The sequence below is a fragment of the Diabrotica undecimpunctata genome, chromosome 3 (assembly GCF_040954645.1).
Source record: "Diabrotica undecimpunctata isolate CICGRU chromosome 3, icDiaUnde3, whole genome shotgun sequence".
NCBI lineage: Eukaryota > Metazoa > Arthropoda > Insecta > Coleoptera > Chrysomelidae > Diabrotica > Diabrotica undecimpunctata.
The window spans coordinates 137,940,620-137,959,888 of NC_092805.1; the positions used below are offsets into that span (position 1 = coordinate 137,940,620).

The 19,269-nt window shown below is 35.1% G+C and overlaps 1 protein-coding gene across 1 annotated transcript in view; it reads right to left on the bottom strand.

Annotated features, from left to right (window-relative positions):
- Positions 1–4,038: 4,038 nt before the first annotated feature.
- Rh50 (Rhesus blood group-associated glycoprotein Rh50) overlaps positions 4,039–19,269 on the bottom strand; it is a 200,400-nt gene continuing 185,169 nt past the window's right edge. Inside the window, exon 7 of the mRNA XM_072527024.1 lies at positions 4,039–4,339. Within this exon, the coding sequence (XP_072383125.1) occupies positions 4,164–4,339 (176 nt within the window). The 3' untranslated portion in view covers positions 4,039–4,163. The remainder of the gene's footprint in view (positions 4,340–19,269) is intronic.

Genomic DNA, 19,269 nt, shown 5'->3' on the forward strand with positions numbered 1-19,269 from the left:
ATCTGATTTGGATTTGTAACAAGTAGCTGTAAGTTTTATATTAATATTTTTATTCATCTATTTAACATACCTTAGACGGTTTCAAAAACTCTTTTTCTCTTTTGTAATTTTTAAAAATTAAAAAAAATGTGAATTTTTTAAAACCCTTTTTAATGTAGGCCAGTCAGTTCTAATATAGTGTGTGATAAAAGAGGTCACTTTTGTTTACATACACATAACACTTTATAACACTGAAATAATTCATTTATTTTTTACAATTATTCAATTAATCTTGAGCACGCCCATGGAGTGGTCGGAGGTACCAGTTAAAATTATGCTAATTACTCTCTCGTTCATAAAAATAAACTATAATAGATTCATTTTTGAAGGTAACTATTGCACTATAAGGTAACAGTTTTAGAAATCATTACAGAGCATCGATCTGTAGTGAAGCCTACGCAATACGTACCATCCAAAGTTGCTTTTAAAATTTTCTAATACAACTTGAGCTATGTTTTAAAAAATTAAATCACTTGGTTTGGGATAACCCTTGGATCCGTCTGTGGCCAATAATGATTTTAAAGTAACTAAATCAAAACTGGATTCAAATAATGTTTTCTAATGATTTTTTAGTCAGAAACAGAAGTTTTTGTACTGACATTTTATGCCAATTGTCTCGACCTTCAGAGGGAATACAAAACCTATTTGAGAACATTATATCTATATTTTTATCTTGGTAAATTAAGCCTACAATAGAATATGTAGGGGAGAGTAGTACACAATAAGACATGGTACACAATAAGACATTCTAATTTTTTTTTAAATTTACCGCCAAGTTTCAATTCTGCAACCAACATTATTTCAGAAATGTCATTTTACAGCGCCAGTCAAAATACCACCATTTCATTCGTGACCTCGTAAAAGTTACAGTGATAAACTGTTTAATTAAGGTAAGAAGTTACTTTTTATATAGTTTTGTTGACTTATTATTAGAACTAATTGTTGATTTGTATCAATTTGCAAGTGTATGCGTGGAATACCACAGTTAAGTTAGTATAACCTCAAATAGTCATGCCTCAAAACTAAAAATTAAATATGATTATTTGCATTTGTTTACAACAATGCTACTTGGTACACAATGAGACACCGGGTGATAGTACACAATGAGACTGTCCCATTGTGTACTACTAAAATTTGTACCAAGTGTTTATGCTATAATTATATGTTGTATAAGTAGAATGAAAGTTTATTATGTTTGTTACAGACATGGTGCGCAAAGAAAAACCAAGGAGTCGAGCGACATTCAGCTCCGATGATATGACAAGTGCCGTACAAGATGTTTTGGACGGAAAATCATTAAGAATTGATGCCGTTGAACACGGAGTAAAATTTCAGACATTACAAAGATATGTCGTAAAAAAACGTACTAATCCAGATGATGATCGAATGGAACCCAATTATGCTGTACGACGTGTGTTTACAGAGGAACAGGAAATTTCTCTGTGTGACTATATCAAAACTTGTAGCAAAATGAGCTACGGATTAACAACCAATCAAGCACGAAAGGTAGCATATGACATGGCAATTAAAAACAATATTCTTGTTCCAACTAATTGGATCAAAGGTAAAATAGCTGGACTCCAATGGTTCCGTTCATTTTTAAATAGACGTGGGAACCTCAGTATACGTCAACCAGAGGGTTGCAGTTTATCAAGATTAACATCATTTAATCCACACAATGTCAATAAGTTCTTCAACAATTTACATGCCGTTTATTCTAGATATCCATCAGCTGTGTCTAATATCAGGATATATAACCTTGATGAGACTAGTACAACAACAGTGCAGAAACCTAAGAAAGTCGTAGCGGAGAAAGGTGTAAAACAGCTGAATAGTTGTACTAGCGGTGAAAGGGGTATTCTTATTACTACATGTGTAATTGTATGTGCGAATGGTACGTTTCTACCTCCTGTTATGGTTTTTCCAAGGAAATATTATAAGGAGCATATGACACAAGGAGCTCCACCTGGCACACTGGGTTTGGCAAATCCAAGTGGATGGATGAATAACGAGCTGTTTGTTGACGTTATAAAACATTTCATTAAGTTTAGCAACAGTTCAATTGAAAACCCTTCCATACTGATCTACGACAATCATTAGAGTCACGTAACATATCAAGTTGTTCAACTGGCAAAGGATAATGGTGTAATCATACTGACTCTGCCTCCACATTGTAGTAACAAACTGCAACCCCTTGATGTTTCAATTTTCTCTCCCTTTAAAGCGTATTACAATGCTGCTATAGACTCATGGTTGCTGAACCATCCTGGTAAACCTATTTCAATATACCAGATCGCACAATGTGTAGGAGAGGCACATATGAAAGCATTAACACCTACTAATATTCTGTCAGGTTTTAATAAAACGGGAATTTTTCCCCTTAATAGAGACATTTTTTCTGAAGCTGACTTCATTGGCAGTTCTGTGACTGATAGACCAAATAAAACTGAACAGCCAAATCCACAACCAGAGTCGACAGAAATGTTTAGTGTGCTCTCCAATCAAGTTATATTATCCTCATCGAAGACACCTGAAAATCAAGAAGTATCCCCGCCAAGGACACCTGAAACACCGATAATGTCTCAAAACTAAGTTAATAGTATCATCTGCGAATTCAAGTTCTTTCATCGCCCCTCATGAGTTTAAAGGATTTCCAAAAGCAGAAAAGAGAAAAGGTGTAAAGGCAAGGAAAACTAAAAAGAGTGCAATTTTAACTAACACACCTGACTTGGATCAGTTAAAACTACAAGCAACAACCAAAAAAATGACTCCTCAGAATAATAAACGAATTAGGGCCAATTTAAATAAGGTAAGCGGCTCAACACCAAAGCCGAAAAAAAATAGAAGAAGTGATAGCACTTCATCCGAGGAGGGTGAAGAACTAATAAATTACGATGATTCTTCTGGCGATGAATGTGAAAATTTACAGTTGGAAGACGATTATGACATTGATGCTAGTACAGAAATTTCCATTGATAATTTTGTATTAGTGAAATTTAAAAACAATATATTTTATGTTGCTAAAGTTCTCAAGACATTAGACGATAATGAATTTAAAGTGTAATTTTTAAGAAAAAGTGGTAAGCTTCAAGGCTGCTTTATTTTTCCCTTAGTTGAAGACATTGCTGCAGTAGCTAGGTCAGACATTGTATCAATTCTACCAAAACCAAAAAATGTAGATCAAAAAAACAAGCGTCTTGCATCTTAGTTCAAATTTGATGTAAAGTTTGACAGTATTAAGATCCGTTAAAATTTTCTTTCGTTTCAGTTTTTCTATTGTAAATGTAAAATTGTTATTTTTAATAATAAAAACTACACTCTATGTATTTAATTTAACAAATTATTGAAATAATACCACTTGACTCATTGTGTACCACCACTTGACTCATTGTGTACCACCAATCGTACACAATGAGACAGATGTAGACGGTTAGCAAAATAATCATAGATTTTGTTTCTTCACTCATGAGGGAATATTTATTTCAGATTATATTGAGGAAATAATCATATTGATGCCTGGTTAACTCAGTTTTTAGACAAATTCAAAAATGTCAATGTCAGACATAAAAATGTGTTTTTTGTCTCATTGTGTACTACCCTCCCCTAACTGTTATTTTTATTATATAGTAAAGTCGAGTGCATATCATTTTCTATTGGTATCCATGTATTTTGAACGTATGCCAAAAGACAAATGTATTTTGTAAGAATTCCCTCATTGAAAACAAGTTACCTATGTCCCTACTTCATTATCCCTTAACCTTATTTTTTTGTACAAAATCATTGAATTATACTTTGTAAGAAATTAAATAATCATTGAATATTATTTTTCATCCCAAAAAATCGTGTTAGTGCATAATATATTATAACAGTTCATAATATGAAACCAAAATACATGTAGTTTGCACACTATTTCAGAAAGATTTTTACTTTCTCTATAGATGTCTGGATGTCTGGATATAACTTATTATGGGTTGGAAAATTTAATTTAAAAGGTAGACATAAATATAAATATTATTTTAACAAAAACAGAATTACAAAGAACGTATGATAATGTTCTTATGTACTATTATACTATTTACAGAAACTTTGTAATTTTCACTGAATAATTCTATATTATACAATGGCTATTCAGGTTCCGCCGTAGCGCCATCTGTGACTGAAGCGACGAAGCTGGGGTTGTCGTAATGTTTGCTTGAATGATTTTCCACCACTACCACTAAATCTTTAGGAAGTTCCCAATGTGCGGCGTCGTTGTATTCTAATAGTGTAGGAAGTTTTTTGGTGACACTTAAAATACATCCTAAAAAAAAAAATAAAATATAAATTAGCACAAAAACCTATGTAGGTATCGATTAAAAATTAAGTCTACGACAAGTCATAAAGTAGGTACAACACAAAAATTAAAAAGCTATGCTTTTCAATAGCAATTGCTGATAGGTATGGTAAATTTTGAAAATTCTTTTATGCTGTTGCTGTATATTCAGTTTATATTGTATTTATTTAGCTTTTCAAAATAGGTAATTGCCTTTAAAATTTTCTGTAAAAATTTTTTTATTGAACTTAGTAATGCTCAAATAAAGAGTAAAGTAAGAAAGCATAATTAAAAAAAATGGAAGCTCTTTAGAAAATGTACAAGTAGGTACTTAAATAAGATGTAATGATTTTATTAGGTAGTGCATATATTATATAATAAATACAGGGTGAGTTACCACTAACGGGATGGAAGATTATAGCGAAAGGGTAAAAGATTTGAAAGTTTTTACATAAATAGATTGTACGTTGATAAAAGCTGCATTTTAAAATTATTTTGAAATACACAGGATATCCCAATAAATTGCGGCGTATCAAAGTTATATTTTTTCTTATGGAATCCTCTATTTTATTACATTTTCTTATAGAAAAAGTGGACCGGGGACACAATGTACGTCCTGGTTGAAAAATTTAAAACAGTGGAGTGGAAAAGCAACAATAGAACTCTTCAGAACTTCTGCAGATAGAGTAAAATGTGCCGTGTTAATCGACAATGTCGTTAAAGGATGAGGCACACGAAAAAGAAGAAGTAAAAATTGCATCTTATTAAATATACAAATAAATAAATATACAGAAGAAACACTGCTTATGGTAATTTAAATAATCGTAATAGATTGACAAACATTAGTTGCTAAGAAGCACAGTATGTATTTTCCTGTCAGATTAAACAGAGAAATTCAGAGTTATTCAAAAAACGAAAGAACTAGAGCTTTCTAATTTTGATATAAAATACTATGGAGATTTCTGCAAAAAATGAAATATATTTTAAAAAGAAGTATTTTTACACGAAAATATAATATAGTATTGTGGGTAAAAATCGTATTCTTGCCAAAAATTATTAAAAAGGATCATTTTTTTTTATATTTTTACCAAATTTCACCAACTATCAAAGGGTTATGAATTTCTCATGAAGATGAAATCATTTTCCTTGCGCACTTTGTATAAACGAGGTTGCGCGCTACTCGCACGACGGTTAAAAATTGCTTTAACTTTCTGACGATTCAATTTTGAAATCGGAAACTTTCTAGACAAGTTTTTTTAAATTTTTATTGTAGAGTTTGTTAAAAAGGAAGATTCAAAAATTTGTACAACAAATTTTTTATTAGAATAAAATATACAACGAGCAGCATACGAGTTTTTTTAAAAAATTTCAGTTTTGTATAATCAAAATAAGAGTTCATATTTATTTTTTTTGGCTGTCAAAACAGTAAAATAAAAATTTTTTTTAAAAATTTTAAAAAATTATTTAGAAAATTTAAGACTATTATTACATTTAGAAAATTTGTGTTGATTATGAACATAGCTTGAAGGAGCTTAAATTTAAAGTTTATAATTATTTAAATAAAGTTATCTAAATAAAAGAGAATGTTTTATAGAACTATATTTTTATATCTTAGTTAAATTAAAATGGTGTTACAACGGTGTAATTTTGCGGTGATATAGACATACGTTGTACATTTTTTCGATTTTTTAAGATTTGCCGGAATGAGGGATACTGTCCCATTTTTAAAAATTTGAGGACAATTTAGTTTACACGTCTTTTTTTTTATGACAGACCAGTTTATTATTTAATGATTAGTGTAACATAAAATTCTAAATTTAATGAATGGTACGAATTTTTTTGATCTACTAGTGGTCTACTGTTGTTTCTTTATATGAGATCGAATACACACAAGATATTAAAACATAAGTTAATGATTAACATTTAGCAAATACACGTGTGCAAGTTATTTATTAGATACGAAACGCCGTCTTCCTCTTCAAATGTTCTTTCCGTTAGAGAGATTGAAACTAATCATGGCCACCTTAAATTTCAAAGCAACTCCTTAAACGGGATGTATTAAACAGCAACAATACAATTCTCTTATATTAGGTTCTCATGTATTCGTCTTTTTTCCAAACTTCTGCCATCTATTTTGTGTTGAATTATGAGCCGGCTGATGCCGTATTGTCCTCACCGAACTATATGTATGATGTATTGCAGTTTTATTTCTTCTATTATCCCTTCAACTTCTTTTTATTTTTTTATCCCTTGCAAAACACTATCTTTTGCAAGCGTTACATAGAGATAAATACATTAAAATTTTCATTTTAATGTTGACGATTGCATTGGATTGTCAGAAGAAAAGGTTATTCCTAGCATCGTCCAATAGCTAGCAGTTAGCTTGGAATCGCAGTTCACCTAAGTCACCAAGTAATTTTATATCAATTCGAGCTATTACAAATCTTCTCGATAAAAGGATAAACCTAGAGGCTCGTGTGTAGAGAACTCCTCGTCTCCTTAAACCTGCTTAATGAGAGGTGAAACACCTCGAAATACGTGTAGGAAAATAGTGGAGCTCGCTTTATATGCAAGAAATTCTCCACCATTTCAAGCGATACATATATATATATATATATATATATATATATATATATATATATATATATATATATATATATATATATATATATATATATATATATTCGTTATCTGCTTACAGCGTTGAATAATTTTGTGTGTAGTCGATTTTGTTGAAGCTACGGTGCATCTACTAATAGTTTTATTAAATTACCCGAGATAACTTTTTTTGAAAGGGATGAAAAACTAATAGCGGTGGAGGATTAAAAATTTTTTCTCGTGGTAGAAGCCATGATGCGTTATCATCGTAATAATAGTTTTTTACACTATCTTCTTGTTGAGCCATTATTAACCCTAAAAAATTTTTATGCAGATTTATGACTAAGTCTTATCTTAATATGTGCCATAAGCTAATGGATACATAACATTACAAAACAGATACATGTCACAAAATCATATCTTAATAAAAATCAGGTAAAAATGATTAAAAACCGAATACATCACAATAAAATACCTTGTTATCATCTATGTTGTTATGGTATAAAAAGGCAATAATCATATATTAATTGGTGTGCTCAGAGATGGACGCTCAACAGTAATTGGTTAACAAGGTAGTAACCTGAGAAGACGTATAGATGCAGATACCTCGTATAGACCTCGGTCTTGTTCGAGTACTACTACTGGCGTTTCTTAAAAAATATACTCTTTAAGAAACTTTATAAAACTACAACAATTCGAATGCTATTTTGGCTTTAGGATATAATATGGAACAATTAAACAATACACAACAAATTAGTATACAAAATAAATGAAGAACACAAGGCAAAAGGTACTATAGAGTATAAATTATTGCCAGTGGCATTTTTAGACGATTGAAAAATTGTTGACAAAATGTGACCAGCTTACATTGCTATAAAATAGACAAACTCTTTTACTTTGGTTCCAATATAATGTTTGCACTATATTTATGATTTTACTGTCAATGCGCTTGTTCATAAGTATTGATATTAGTTTTTCGTGTCTTACTTTATCGAGTCAACGAATCACAAACGTAGATCAGCGTTTACATCTCGACATCGCTGAATCAATATGTTGATGGCAAATAGTCCTTCTCGAGTACTCATTCCATTTCGGAACCCGAACTGCGTCTCACTAATATCCTCCTCTAGCCTTTCGTATATTCTCTTATGTATTACTTTCAGCAGTACTTTTAAAGTATGACTCATGAGGCTCAGTATTCGATAATCAGAGCACTCTTTTGCTGCTTGTTTTTTAGGGATGGTTATAAATGCTGACTTCAACCACTCTTGTGGTATTATTCCCGTATCGTACACCGTGTTGAATAAATCTGCCAATACTTCCAAGTTAACATCTTCCACCAGTTTTAACAGTTCTACTGGTATTTCATCTAATTCAGCTGCCTTATTGTCTTTAGAGTTTTTGATAGTGTTACGATAATTATCCTGGCCTAAAATAACCGTAAATATTATGACTAATGCTGTTCTGTTTTTAGATTTTACGAGAGTATTCTATTAGCCGGCAGAAATTTACCTGAAGGGACCTTCCAGAAACGGTCGGGCCGATGTAAAAATACCCGTTTGCCTTACCGTTATAATTTCGCCGCTAATCGAGAAGGCTGTTCGATGATTCTAGCGTAAAGGCAATGGCATATATAAAGGACATTTTATTTGGAAGGAACAGTTAATTCTGAACACCCGCGCTCGCGAATTTGTTACGTACGGATATTAATAAATTATTGTCAGATAAGTTAATATAAATAAAGAAATAAATTAAATCCGTAAGTGTTATAAATATTGAACCTTTTAATAAATTCACAACAAATGGTGTCAGAGTGAGATCGAACATAAATTAGACTTATAATAATAATACAAGTGAATATAAAATAAATTGTGAAAATGGCTACGATTTATGAGCTGACAGTGACGAATTTAAGAAGACATCTTGAAGACAGAGAATTAGCTTCTACCGGAAAAAAGGCTGAGTTAGTCCAACGACTAAAGAACGCTTTGCTAGAAGAAGGACTAGATTCAGAGACTTATATATTTGAAGACAAACATGATGCTGTCCTCTCGTCGATTTCGAAAATTTCTGGTGACATCGCATCATTAGAGAACAAAGTTTCTGACGATATTTCGAAAGTTTCTTCTGATGTAGCCAAAGTTTCCGGCGACATCGCTTCGTTGGAAGACAAAGTTTCTAACGAGATTTCTTCGCTGGAAAGCAAAGTCTCTGCTAACATCTCTTCGGAAATCTCTAAAGTCACTTCTGAGATGTCTGCCCTGGACGATAGAATATCTTCGTTAAAAAACCAAGTTGCTGCCGATATGTTGGCCTTCGAAGAAAAGATATGGAAAGAGATGGAAAAGAAGATGGAGGAAACAGGGACAGCAGAGAGAGGTAACAATCCGATTACAGTGGAGATAAAAGAAGACGAGACGAAATGTAAGTTGCAGACACGGCCGAAATTTGAAGGAAGTGGAGGTTCTATGCATGTTAAAGTCCCAACTTTCGACGGAAAATCATCATGGAACAACTACATGAAACAGTTCGAATCAGCCGCAAGAGCGAATGGATGGTCTGAAAAAGAAAAGGCTGTAAACCTGACTATCGCTCTTCGAGGAGATGCCTTAGATGTGCTGCAGACCATAGCCGTAGAGGAGACCGATGATTTCGAACAACTCAAGAAGAGGCTAAATATGCGATATGGCCACGAACATTTGGAGCATGTATATCAGTCACAGCTTAAAAATCGTAGACAGAAGAAAGAGGAGGCTCTTCAAGAATATGAGGTAGATATTGCCAGATTGGTACGATATGCTTATCCAACAGCTCCCGAAGACATGATGGAAAAATTGGCCGTTCAAACGTTTATTGATGGTCTTCGTGATCATGAAATGCAGAGAACACTACGATTAGCTCGTCACAAGACGCTGGTTGATGTCTTATCCGCCGCCCTCGAATACGAGTCAGCTACGCAGGCCTCTGGCGGGTACAGTAAAGTTAGGACTGTAAAAGAGGAAGGAGATGAAGATAAACTTGACCAGCTCGTTAATATGATGAAAAGCATGACATATAAGAAAACGAAGACCATCAGATGCTGGAATTGTGGCGAAATAGGACACGTACGAAGCTCCTGTAAACACCCTAGGTACGACGCAAATCAAGAAACTCACCATCAGGAAAACTAGAACGGGTCAGCCTTAGGGGGGCAGCTTCGACCCAAAACTTTTCCAAAGACCCTCTCATACTAATAGCTTCTTTGAAATGTCGTGAAGATAGTGTATATGTAGATGGAGACATAAATGGTAAAAAGCATACGTTGTTGGTGGATACCGGAGCGACCAGAACCATTATACGCCCGACAGTTATAAACAGCCGAAAGAAACTGTTACCAACGAGGTTGCGACTTCGGACCGCTACAGGTGAAAATGCCAACATTCATGGAGAAATCCAGGTACAATTGGGAATTGGAGCAGAAAAGTTTGTCCATACTGTTATAGTTGCTGACATCGAAGAGGATGTTATATTAGGAATGGACGTAATGAATATGCATGGATTCCAATTGGATTTTAAGAATAAGGTAATCAAAGTTGGCAACGAGGAAGTATTTCTCCATCCACATAATGACAACACTGTGCAAGCAGCCATTAAAGAAGATACAGTCGTGCCTGCGAGAAGCGAAACGATCATAGTAGCGCGGCTACAGGGAATTGTGGACGAAGGGAGACCTGTTATGATGGAGCCTTGGAACCACGACGATGAGGTTGGCCGTGGAATCATAATTGGAAAGGAATTGGTGACTTCGGCTAAAGAAATTCCTGTGAGACTTATCAATGTCAACGACTACCCAGTGACCATCAAGAAAGAGACAAAGGTAGGAACTTGTGTACCTGTGACATCCATAATCCGTCAGGCGACAACATCTGATAATTCCAACGACAAATTCGACCAAATGGTTGCAGTTGCAGGACAGTCTCTAAATCAGATGGAGAAAAGGAAATTAAGGGAATTTCTTCGGCAGTATCGTGATATTTTCGTACCGAAAGGAGGAAAGACGGGAAGAACTACCGTTGTTAAGCATAAAATTGATACTGGTAATGCTAAGCCAATTCGTCAAACAGCTCGACGATTACCACAGACGACAAGAGAGGAAGCTGAAACGATTGTTCAGGAAATGAAGAAAGACGGGGTGATAGAACCTTCTACGAGCCCATGGGTCTCTCCGGTGGTCCTGGTTAAGAAGAAAGACGGAACGACGAGGTTCTGTGTGGATTACCGTTTGCTGAACAACGTTACCAAGAAAGATAGTTATCCTCTGCCTCGGATCGATGACACATTGGACACATTGGCTGGAAGTAAATTGTTTTCTACTTTAGATTTGAAGTCTGGATACTGGCAGGTAGAAATGGACCCAGTCGATAAAGAAAAGACAGCCTTCACCACAGGATCTGGATTGTGGCAATTCAACGTTATGCCATTTGGACTTTGTAATGCTCCTGCGACATTTGAGAGGCTTATGGAAAATGTGTTGAGAGGGTTATCTTGGAAAACATGCCTGGTTTATTTAGATGACATAATCGTCTTGGGGGAGACATTCGAAGATCATTTGAGGAATTTAGAAAACGTTTTTAATCGACTTAAAGCTGCCCTATTGATGCTAAACCCCAAGAAGTGCCAGCTATTTCAAGGTAAAGTCAATTATCTGGGTCATATAGTCAGTAAAGAAGGAGTGGCCGTGGATAAGGGAAAAATCGATTCCATTAAGGAATGGCCAAAACCAACTGACAAACATCAAGTGAGAAGTTTTCTTGGACTATGTACTTACTACCGGAGGTTTATTAAGAAGTTTGCAGATATCGCTAAGCCATTAACGCGACTTACAGAGGAAGCAAGAGAATACCGCTGGGATATAGACTGCCAAAATGCCTTTGAAACGTTGAAAAAGCATTTAATAACAGCACCAATTTTGGGGTATCCACTGCCAGAAGGAGAGTTCATCTTAGATACGGATGCAAGTAATGTGGGAATTGGAGGAGTGCTGTCTCAGATTCAAGGAGGACAGGAACGAGTCCTCGGATATTTTAGTAAAGTTCTTTCAAAACCTGAGCGGAATTATTGCGTCACGAGAAGAGAACTTCTAGCAGTAGTTAAATCAGTAGAGCACTTCTATCAATACCTCTATGGAAGGAAGTTTTTAATCCGAACCGACCATGCCGCCCTTAAGTGGTTGATGCAGTTTAAGAATCCAGAGGGTCAGATAGCCAGGTGGATCGAACGACTTCAAGAATACGATTTTAAGATTGAGCACCGAGCCGGAGTTAGCCACAGAAATGCTGATTCTCTTTCCAGAAGGCCATGCCCCGCAGAGTGTTCCCACTGCAACAAAACGGAATCCAAGGAAGCAGCAGTGCTAAGAACGACGATTGTCAACGACGACTGGACGCCTACTAAGATAAGGGAAGAACAAGAGAGAGATCCAGTTATACAGAAAATCCGAAAATGGAAAGAGGAAAACCGTCGACCACCTTGGCAGGAAATATCAAACCTATGCTCAGTAGTTAAGACGTATTGGGCCCAGTGGGACTCATTTATCATCGAAGATGGCTTGCTCAAACGAGTCCTGGAAAATGATGACGGTTCAGAGAAAAGAAGACAGTTGGTGATCCCAAAGAGCAGAATAGCCGAAGTACTTCGTCAGTTACACGACAGTCCATCGGGAGGGCATTTTGGTGTAAGGAAAACCCTTCAGCGAATTCGGGAACGGTTTTATTGGATGAACAGTTCCGACGACGTAAAAGACTGGTGTAAGAAATGTACTATTTGTGCTACGAGTAACGGGCCTCACCGGAAAAGGAGAGCTCCTATGAGACAATATAATGTTGGAAGCCCGTTTGAAAGAATAGCTTTGGACATTGCAGGGCCATTTCCAGAAAGTGAAAATGGGGGCAAGTACATGTTGGTAGTAATGGATTACTTCACTAAGTGGGTCGAGATTTATGCACTTCCAGACCAGAAGGCCGCCACCGTTGCAGATAAGTTGATCCAAGAATATATCAGCCGATTTGGAGTGCCTTTGGAGATCCATAGTGACCAAGGCAGGAACTTTGAAAGTGATCTATTCCAAGGAATATGTGATAGACTAGGCATGAAGAAAACAAGAACTACCGCGTATCATCCGCAATCGGATGGTATGGTAGAACGAATGAATAGGACAGTTGGCAAGTATTTGACAAAGATGGTGTCCGATCATCAGCGAGACTGGGACCAATACCTTCCGTTCTTCACAATGGCCTACAGATCTGCTGTTAACGAATCAACGGGCCAGACACCAGCCAGAGTCCTATTCGGACGCGAAATGCGACTACCTTGTGATCTAGAATTTGGGTGTCGACCTGGAGAAGATGTAGCAGGTGAAGATTATGTGATCGAATTACGAAGAAGAATGGACGATGTACATGAGTTGGTCCGTTCCCACCTTCAGATCGCTAGCGACCGAATGAAGAAACGGTACGATACACAAGCCGAAAAGGGTTGCTTTAAGAAGAACGACAAAGTATGGCTGTATAATCCCAAGAAGCGAAAAGGTTGTTCTCCCAAATTGCAGCAGTTTTGGGAAGGTCCATACCTCATCATGGAGAAGATCAACGATGTCATCTACCGAATAAGCAAGATTCCGAGGGGAAAGCCGATGATAGTACACCATAACCGGCTGGCGTCTTTCGAAGGTGACCACGACGTAGATGAAGAAGTGGAAGTAAACCAAGTCCAAGACGTGTCTGACCTCACGTTTGAGGAATTCATGGGTGCCTATGGAGGTACCGGTAAAGCAAGACATGGTGTTACCACTGAAGAAAAGCAAGATCTACTCGCGCTCCCCGATGACTACTCGCTGGCCCTTACCATCCCGGCCAGTATCAAAGACGCACCAGGGTTGGCATCCGTCTTTCGAAGGAAGTTTGGTCGAGTTGCAGAACTTCAATGCCAGGTGCCAGCTCCCGGTAAAACCTTGAAACTCCAAGATGCATCACGTTACCTTTTCTACCTGGTAACAAAAGACACTGCCCGTGACCAACCTACCTACCGAGATGTGTGGGAAGCCTTACTTCAATTGAGAGAGCACGTACTAGAGTCCGACGTGCAAAAGTTAGCCATGCCAAAGTTGGAGTGCCGCCAATTAGATTGGAGGGTTATCCGAAATATGGTGGAGGAGATCTTTAAAGACACCGAAGTCCAGGTGTTAGTCTGTTGCAATCCGCATAGTTACTGGTGCGGAGAGAAAACCGTCCCTTGTCATTTTTATACAACTGGAAGTTGTAAAAGAGGGTCCAGTTGCCGATACCAGCATACAGTTCCGGTTTCAGTCCCGACAAGGTTCCAGGAGGAACCATCTTTTAAGAGGGGGGCAATGTTACGATAATTATCCTGGCCTAAAATAACCGTAAATATTATGACTAATGCTGTTCTGTTTTTAGATTTTACGAGAGTATTCTATTAGCCGGCAGAAATTTACCTGAAGGGACCTTCCAGAAACGGTCGAGCCGATGTAAAAATACCCGTTTGCCTTACCGTTATAATTTCGCCGCTAATCGAGAAGGCTGTTCGATGATTCTAGCGTAAAGGCAATGGCATATATAAAGGACATTTTATTTGGAAGGAACAGTTAATTCTGAACACCCGCGCTCGCGAATTTGTTACGTACGGATATTAATAAATTATTGTCAGATAAGTTAATATAAATAAAGAAATAAATTAAATCCGTAAGTGTTATAAATATTGAACCTTTTAATAAATTCACAACAATAGCATTTTTGATTTCATCTATCATGATCTTCTGTCTCTCTAAAGGATTTAATTCTTGTATTTTCTGCATTTCACCTCTTTCATCTTGGAAAAGTTTTCTAACGTACTCCTCCCATCGTCTTAATTTCTCTGGTAAATCTATTAGTAGTACCTCTTTTTTGTCTTTTATGTGTCCTTGCTGTCTATTTCGTCCCATTCCAGTCACTTCTCTTATTTTTTTGTGCATATTTCTCATATCGTATTTTGTTTCTAGTTCTTCTATCTCTTTACATTGTTTCATCAAATAGATTTCATTAGCTGTTTTGATTTTTTCCTTAATTCTTCGTTGTATTTCTTTATACTTCTGTAGATCTTTTCCTTTTTATTTCCTTCTTTCTTCCATCTGTAATAGTATTTCTTCTGTCATCCACTGTTTTTTAGCCTCTGACCTATGTTGTATCAAACTTTCTTGAGCTGGTTTCACTAATGTGTTTTTTATATTATACCACTTTTGATTTACATCCATAATTTGTTTGTTGTCAGTTTGTGTTTTTTGCATATTAACATTCACATTATTTTTTATTTCGTTTTTTATTTCTTCGTTTTTTAGCATTCTTACATTAATTTTTGGTTGTTGTTTCAATTCTTTTTAATTTTATTTTCACGTCAGCAACTAACACATCGTGGTCTGAGTTAACATCTGCTCCAGGATAAGTTTTAACTGAGGTTACAGAGTTTTTATATCTGCTATTTACGAGACATGCCACAAGAAAACAGTTTCAGAACATTTTTAAGAATGCTATTATTTGGATCCTGTAGGACAAACTGTTTTTTTTTTAAATAGAATAAGTTAATAGGAATTTTTTGTACCAGTTTGCTTTGAGTAACCAATGATTTCTTTTTATGAAATGTAGCTACTGTAGGAAAATAATTAAAATAAATAAATTAATGTGAAAATGGTGTACAATCTATTTTACTATTTAATTAGTTGAAATACACAATTATTTCAAGTAGAAAAAATTGCGTTAGCTTTTAAATATGTTTATTTCACGCACGTAATAAAAAAGTCCAAAATCCAAAGCCAAATCTACCACAATTTCATTGTGTAAAGATCACTCGTTTCTACATACACACAACATTCGCATAAATAAAGACCGCTGAATTCTTGCAAAAACTTTCCTACTTCTTCTTTACGGGCCATCTCCACGACGGAGGTTGGCAATCATCATGGCTATTCTGAGCTTAGATGCTTCCGCTTTGAATAGTTCGTTTAAAGTGCATCCGTACCATTCCCTCAAGTTACGCAACCGTGAGATTCTTCTCCTTCCTACACTTCCCCTGTATAATTAATTGAAGTATGTTATATCTTTCATTATGCATAACATGCCCCAGGTATTTCAGCTTTCGTGTCTTGATGGTTTCCAATATTTCCATCCTTTTGTTGACTCTTCTCATGACTTCGTTGTTTATTACATGCTTGGTCCATGATATCTTCAGGATTCTTCTATACAGTCTATCCCAAACCCTTCTTTCAGTGCGTCACTAATTTTGACATAATATAGGATTTTAAGAATGTCGAGAATTATTGCATGCCATTTTAGTTAAATTTGACAGTTGCAGGATCGTAATCCCTCTTTTACTAATTGAAAATAATTTAATAATTTTAATATTAGTCTTTGTTCTTTCTCGATATATCTCGGCATATTTAAAATATTTTTATGACAATAAATACAAAATTAAATTTTCAGTGTAAAATGTCTGATAATACTAACCTGGAATTACAATTATTTTATCAGTTGACGTTGTGAAAGTACTGCCAAGATCGAGACCTTCTGCGTCAAATTATATTTATGCGCATCATCGATTGGATATCTATTTAGCGAATTCTAAACTCCAACCAATTATACACCCGTAAGTAGAATTAGCTTTACGATAAAAAGTTCTATGTATAATAATCACAGACTCACGTTTTTTTTCTGTCACTTTTAGCTTAATGTGTTAGAGAGAATTCGATTAACTATGACGCACTGAAAGAAGGGTTTGGGAAGAACTATTCACCCACAGTTCAAATGCTTTCAACTTTTTAGTAGTCACGCGTTAAATGTCCATGCTTCTATATCGTAAAGGAGAGTCGAGAAAATATAACACCTTGACAGCCTAACTCTCAAGTCTAATTTCAGTTCTCTTGCACAATGTACCTTTCTCATTTTATTGAAGTTTGTTCGTGCTTTCTCTATTCGAACTTTGATTTCTTTGGAGTAATCGTTTGTGTGATTAATTATTGTGCCAAGATAATTGTAGTTTTCAACTTGTTCTAAAGTTTTACCGTTAATTGTCAGGATTTCAACATTATTTTGGGTTTTTGATATCCTCATAAATTTAGTTTTCTTAATATTTATTGATAATCCATATTTTTCTCCATACTCAACTATATTCACTAGCTTTTAAAGGTCTTGTAGGTTGTCTGCTATTATGATAGTATCGTCCGCATATCTAATGTTGTTAATTGGTGTTCAGTTAACCTTTATTCCTGCTGTTTCTCCTTCAAAACTCTTTTCATAATTTCTTCAGAGTATGCATTGAATAGTAGTGGTGAAAATACACACTCCTATCGCACTTCTCTTTTAATTTCAAACTTTTTTGAAGTGTGTTCACTAATGCGTATGTGTACCTGCTGTTTATAATATAGATTTTGTTATAATTCGAAGGTCATTGTATTGTAATTGTTTTGCTTTGAGGACGTCCATTAGCTCTTTGTGGTGGACGTTATCGAAAGCCTTGTTGTAATCTATGAAAACGTACATATCTTGGTTCACATCCTAGCATCTCTGAATTAGTAAGTTGAATGCAAAGAGACCTTCACGGGTACCTACGCATCTACGGAATCCAAATTGGGTTTTTTTAATATCCATATCAAGTATTTGGTAAATGCGTTTATGGATGATCTTCAAAAACAATTTAAGTGTGTGAGACATCAGGCTTATGGTGCGGTGGTCGGTTCATTCTCTAGCATTTTTTTTTTGGAGACAAATAAATGTTGAGGTCAACCATTCATTGTGTATTTCACCCGACTGATAAATTTCATTAAAGAGCTTTAAGAGGACATCCACGTACTCGTTTTCTATTATTTTAAGGATATCAATAAGCAGCTGATCTGGCCCCGGGCTTTTTCGGTTTCTGGTGTTCATTAGTGCATTAAATATTTCTTACTTTGGAATTTCTATACTTGTTTCTCTGTCCTTGAAAGATATATCTTGTAGGTTTCCTCTTTCGTTGTCGAAGAGCTCTTCCATATATTCTTTCCATCATTGTAGCTTTTCGTCAGTCGTTATCATAATATTTTCATTTTTATCTAAAAGAGTTGTGTTGTGGTTTCTTTTTAGCAGCCCTGCCATTTCTTTTACCTTTTTATGTTTACTTACTACTTCGGTAGCAAAAACTTTGTTTTAAACATTTTTAATTGGTCTTTAAATCTTATTATATGCTTTTATTGATTTATCTAAGGTATTTCTACCCACAAAAATCCACATTTAATAAATCTGGCAGCACATTTTGTAAAAAAAGTTGAGATAATTATTTTTTCTATTTTTGAGACACAATCACTAAAATATAAAATATTTTGATTTCTTTTTAATCTGCTTCTCATACCAATTGCAACCTTGGTTTAGCAATTATATACATAAGTGTATGATTTATCTTAAATACTAATTGGCTACTTAATTATATACAAATAATATATATACAGATATCGATTATATACAAATAATATATACATAACAAAATGTAAATATCAATTAGAAAAAAACCGCAATTAAAATTTTGCCTTTATTAAGAAAATTAGAGTCAATAATGTCTATATTTTAAGTAATTAAAGCAAGTTGTTCTAATAAATATCGGTAAATAAGTAAATACATAATATATATCTTAGCTACTTTAGATATTTAGATATATTGTCTTCCTTTAATTATGCCTGGTACGAGCTCCCAACATTCCATTGGCAAACCAACTTATTCTGCTGAGGCCCAAATTAGGCAATTCTTCAATAAGACTGATCTGTTATCTTTCTTCAGATCTTCCTGTGTATCTTTTACAGTTCATGCTTACGAGGTCTAATCCACCGAAGACGTTAGTAACGTAGTGGAAAACTATAAATATATCCTCTACGACCTTTACGGCTTATGTCCAATTGCCTAATCGTCCCCTTTTGTCAAATAAAATGAATGTCTCACTACATTGCGTGACACACAGACCAAAAAGTACATCCATGTCCTACCTCTTTGACCTTTACTCCCATTCAAGAAGTGACGTATTCCCCTCTAGTTCCATCCACTATTGACACAATTGTTTTTAACTCTCTACCAGTGCTACACAAAAATACAATTGAGCAAATTCTCACGAATCTGTATTCGCGGATTTATGTAATTACCAAAGCCTTCTCAAAATGATTATTAACAATAAGCTTCTTAGGTTCTTGAATCCATTTTTATCATTCGAGTACTCGAATAATCACTTAGAACAATCACTGAAGATAACAATATCTCTCCAGCAAGATTTGAAGA